Source organism: Elephantulus edwardii, unplaced genomic scaffold, assembly GCF_000299155.1.
Source record: "Elephantulus edwardii isolate Elephantulus edwardi_28Jun2011 unplaced genomic scaffold, EleEdw1.0 scaffold00014, whole genome shotgun sequence".
Taxonomy (NCBI): domain Eukaryota; kingdom Metazoa; phylum Chordata; class Mammalia; order Macroscelidea; family Macroscelididae; genus Elephantulus; species Elephantulus edwardii.
In genome coordinates this window covers 5235825-5240915 of record NW_006399764.1, presented here as the reverse complement: position 1 = coordinate 5240915, position 5091 = coordinate 5235825, and the positions used below count along the sequence as shown (strand labels likewise).

Here is a 5091-nt window from a genome sequence, read left to right as displayed (position 1 = left end):
GGTACGGCGATCCAGCACTTGGAGCATGGTCTACCCACTAATCCCACCACCTCCCACAGCATCTCTCCAAGACTAACGAGTAAGTCAAAATACTGACACTCATCCCTGGGTAGCTCGAGGTAAAAAAAACAAAACAAAAAAACACAACAACACGGAAAATGGCAAAAGTAGTAGGCAGAGGGCAGCTCTAATCAGTGCTTAAGGGCACCCAGCTGGCTCAGACATACACAGTGCACGATGGGGAGGGGTCTGGTGAAGATGGGCACCTGTACTGCTAGCTTCTTCCCCGTCTTTTGTAATTAAAGGTACCATCGTCTATTGTCTAGTGGTAAGAAACTCTGCCGTAATACCAACTGGACACAGTTCGAATCCACCAACTTCTCTGTGGGAGGATAGACAATCTCCTCGTGTGATATTAACCACCTCTGAAAACTGGCCAAGGGTGAGCAATGGATCAGTTCTGACTCCATGGTGCACAACAACAATCTTATACATTCCAATACTACTTAGAAGCGGGACTTAGTAGCCTTTGAAACCAATGGAAAGGCAGAGACCAGAGTCTGGGAGAAAATGGGGAGAGATAAAAGGACACTGATAAGAGTGAAGTAGAGGAAGTGATGGGTGAGTATAAAAAGGGCACAGCTGCCTAAAGACATGGAGATTCACGCTAGAGGGAAAGAAAATCATGTTCTTGACCCTGAAAGAACACTTGAGTTAGAGGACTGCTGCACCCAGGCCTGCTCTGCTCCCAGACAATGACCTCTGGCTTCTGTGGTGTCTGGCTACTAACTCAGGTGGTGGAGAAAGGCTCCTTTAGAAACAGCTCTGCCCTTTCCTAACAGGCTGGCCGTAGGCAGGGTACCAGGCAAACTTCCCTGAGTTTTTGTTTCTTGAATCTATAAAATAAACTCATTTTTCATTGGATAATAGTCGTAGAAGTCTATGTGATGATAATAGACTAAAATGCTAAGAATAAACTCAGCCCCGGATGAATGGAAGAGCTCATGGTGTGAGGTTTGGGGAAAGCAATGAGTTACATTGTAAATCTCCATTCGCATTCCCCACCTCCACCCTCCCTGCTTTAGCATCCACCCATATCCACAAAAACCAGGATGGAGAGGCTACAACATCCTTCCAGGCGAATCAATTTACCAATAGGAAATCACCATCCTTCCTCTTGTTGTCCTCTTTGAAGACGGAAGTACTTCTGGCATGGATATTGAGTAAGTCAAGATTTTCTTTTTTCAAAAAGTTTTGTAATTCCTTTCAACAGAGCACCTCAACTCTAGATGCTTGAGCGAAAAAAGGGACCTTCCATTTTAAAGGACTTAAGGGACTGATGAATCCTTCAACGACCAGAAATTGCATGTTGAAACCCCTCTTTCTTTCTGTTTGCCTGGGACACTGTGATTTCAAACTATAATGAAAATTCTATTGTTGTGTTCTGTCAAGTAAGAGCTGCCCCACTGCTGACCCTCCAGTGGGCTTTCAGAGGCAGTCATTTGCTCCTTGGGGGCAAGAATGTTGAAGCTCTTTCTCACATCTACCTTGGGCATGTTGCATAGAGGGACCAGTCCTTGGAAAAGGACATCATGCTTGGAAGGATACAGGGACAGTGCAGGAGAGGAAGACCCTGGATGAGATGGGTTGACACAGTAACTGGAATTGACACAGTAACGGGAATAATGGGGGTAGGTGTGCCTTAAACAGTGAGATTGGCTCAGAATATGGCAGAGTTCAGAACTATTGTGCCTAGGGCCTGTATGAGCCACAGTCAATATAACAATAATATAACAACAATAACAAATTTCTTGGGAGGAGATTGTCCATCCTTCTACCACGGAGCAGCTCGTTGGATTCATACCACACACCTTTGGATTACAGCACCCCTTGTTACCACTAGGCCACCAGAGCTCTAGGGGAACAGCCCTGAAGTTTTTCTGTTTTTTAAAATCAATTCCTTTTTAATCTTTAAATTCTTGACATTACGAAACTAAATGGAAATGTGTTAACACTCCACTCTTGTTGTTGTTGTTATGTGCTGTTGAGTTACCTGCGACTCATAGTGACCTTAGGTACAACAGCCCTAAACCCTGCTCTATCCTGTGCCAACCTTACTGTCTTTGACATGCCCACCCCCATCACCCAAGTGACAGAATCAATCCATCTCATCGAGGGTCTTCCTCTCCTGTGCTGTCCCTCCACCCTCCCAAGCATGACGTCCCTCTCCAAGGACTGATCCCACCTTGTAACATGTCCAAAGTATGTCAGATGGAGCTTTGCTCTTAGCATATTTAATTTTATAGTTTTTCACTTTATTTAGGTTTTTGGCCCCAGTGTTTTCTAAACGTGCAAGAATGCTAGGACTCTCTAGCATTGTCATTTCATCTCTTCCCGAAGCATCACTGTTTTGTCACTGGAATGTGAACAGATGTCTTTTTCCTCGGGGGTGAGTGTGGGAGAAGACGCAGTGGTGATAACTGTGAATTTCCTCAAAATATTTCAAGTTAACATATGTATCTAACATCCTTGTTTTAAAATGAACTGACTTAGAGCAAACGTGTTCCTGAGTTCCCATCCATGATAATGTACCAGAAATGTTTTTCACACCTTAAATTATTTACTATACCTCCCCATTACATAATCTACCCAACTGAGGGTGGGGTAAAGCCCCTTACTTAATATTGTCTTCTTTTAAGACTCCAGAAAGTTTAATATATCTCAATATGCCTGCCTATAATGTGAGTTATAAAGAGAGATAATTTTTTATTTCTTATGGGGAAAGGAATGACAAGTATCTTTTTAGTAAATGAGATTGTCCTGACTAGGACGAATGTCCTCAAGTACTTGTTGCGTTTCAAATATGTTATCCGAGGTGGCGGAAGTCACATCTGTAGTACTCTTAGATTTTAATCTTCTTTTGCCTAATTCTGAAGACTTTCTGTGGTCCCAACTGGTACTGCTCTCCGCACCCTTAGGAAAAGATGTGTCTGATACGCCTCCTGTTGCCTGGAAGTAAGCCATCTCAATATGCTGGGGGTTGATAGAGTATTGAATACTGCATTCCTTTTCAGTGCTGGAAAAGAAGAGAATATTTCCCCAGGATTAATACTGATTGTGTACTAAGCTTAGAAAAGTACTCAGAAAAATGAAACCAAAAGATGAAGCCTGTTCAATGTATTAGCATTATTTCATAACAGTACCTGAACAATAAAAGCCTGTGGGTTTTTAAGTGATTTTGTTACTTTTAATATTTATGAGAATTAAGTCTGTTTCAAACCTGGAATTTAGCCACCAATTTACTAAAATGATATGTTGTTGTTGTTATGTGCTGTTGACTCCTAACTGACTCATAGCTGACCGTCCAGTGGTTTTTCAGAGGAGACTGTCCATCTTTCTCCTATGTAGCAACTGGTGGATTTGAATTATTTGCCTTTAGGTTGGCAGCATAACTCTTTACCAGCAAGCCACCAGAGCTCCCTAAAACAGCATAATTTGCCTTAATAAAAGTTAAGGAAACAGCATATACAATGAATTAAAATTGAGGCAAAGCTAGAGTCATAGTTTTAATGGACCAAAGAAAGGCGTCTTCATCAAAAACAGTGTGTCAAAAAGGTTCCGTTAATAACCACAGTGTTAAGATGACTGGATCTTTGAAAGCAATTTGTTACATCATATACTACAAAAAAACCCAATCCCTTTAATTATGCTTGAACATATTCGCATTTCAATAAAAGAAGTAATGGCCAGTTCTTGAGGACTAATTATAGAGGAGAGAGATTTTTTTTTTCTTTTTAAATGACTGTAGCAATGGGCTTGAAAGTGCTCAAGAGTGAGAATGGCACAGGATAGAACAACGTTCAGGTATGTTGTTCATAGGGTTGTTTTGAGTCATAGTCAACGACACCTAACAACAACAAAGAGGTTTGTTTCAATGAAAATGCTAGGCCCTAAGCTGATTTGTTAGGGAACCCTGGAGGCCAAGTGGCATGATGTTGCACTGTAATCCTCAAGACATGTGATTCAAAGCCACCAATTGCTCCACAGGAGAAGGATGGGCAGTCTCCTCCTGTGCAATTAACTGCCTCTGAAAACCCGCTGGAGGGTCAGCTAAGAGTCAGTTCCGACTTGACAGAAAAGAAGAAGAAGAAGGAGGAGGAGAGGAAGAAGCTGATTTGTTATTTAGAAGATGCTTCACAGCCCTCTTGTTCTAATACCATCTAAAAGGAAGCGTATCTAGATTCTCTTTGTCCTTCCCAACTGACTAGGATTATTTCTATCTCTAGATGAGAATTTGAAATATGAGAGAAAATTTCAAGTGGGATAGCCCCTGAGAGACAAGCTACGTTTTCCTCTGTAAAGAGGGGAAAGGAGTGAACGGCTTCCTCCAGAGCACTGTGTGAGTCATGTTTACCTAGTAAGTCTAGAAAAGGGAAGAAGGAAAGAGCTGGACATCTATCTCATGCATGATACATCCCAAAGTATGCAAACTTACAGTTTCTTCAGTTTGTACAGCACGGCAAAGCAGAATATCAACAGGACCAGGAAAAGGAAGAGGCTCATCATTGAGATGCCCAGCATTAATTTTAACTTGAGATCTTCTAGCTGTTCCAATGTTTCTTCATTCCCAGGTTTCAAATCAGAGCCTGTGTGAAAAGAAAGATAATGCATTGCAAAAGTGTGATCATGGTAGGCAACTGCAGAGAAGCTGTCTACAGTGCCAAGCGTTGGCTATTCACTCCTCACACCCTAGCGAGGGCAACACGGAGTAGAAATCCAGTCCCTCCGGCCAGTTCCTGTGGCCTAGTGCTCCACCTGACCCTTTCCAGCATTACCAGTCCTGAAGGGGCTGCTCTCAGTTTCATTGTACAGGATCATAGGAGTTTATCAGTTCACCAGTGTTGGATAATCGTTGGTATTGTTTTGCACCATCAAGTCAGAATTGACCCATAGCGGACCCTCCAGTGGGTTTTCAGAGGCTGTAAATTGCACTAGCATTGATTGTCCACCTTCTTCTTGCAGAGCAGCTGGTGAATTTGAACCACATACCTTTAGATTAGCAATGCAGCTTCTTACTCAAGTCTGGGGGAA

The 5091-nt window shown here is 42.3% G+C and overlaps 1 protein-coding gene across 1 annotated transcript; it reads right to left on the bottom strand.

The window, feature by feature from the left end:
- Positions 1-519: 519 nt before the first annotated feature.
- On the bottom strand, positions 520-4878 carry EQTN (equatorin, sperm acrosome associated). The gene is made up of 4 exons (XM_006881334.1): positions 4836-4878; positions 4496-4646; positions 2961-3076; positions 520-560 (listed from the first exon to the last, which is right to left on the bottom strand). The coding sequence occupies exons 1-4, from the start codon at positions 4876-4878 to the stop codon at positions 520-522; spliced, it is 351 nt and encodes a 116-aa protein (XP_006881396.1).
- Between the last annotated feature and the right edge of the window lie 213 nt (positions 4879-5091).

Coding starts and splice junctions, on each gene's coding strand:
- EQTN (XM_006881334.1), bottom strand. CDS start 4,878: ATGATCCTGTACAATGAAACTGAGAGCAGCCCCTTCAGGACTG. Junction 4,647..4,835: donor GAGCAGCCCCTTCAGGACTG/GTAATGCTGGAA, acceptor CTTTTCACACAG/GCTCTGATTTGAAACCTGGG. Junction 561..2,960: donor TCCTAAGGGTGCGGAGAGCA/GTACCAGTTGGG, acceptor ATTTTCTCCCAG/ACTCTGGTCTCTGCCTTTCC.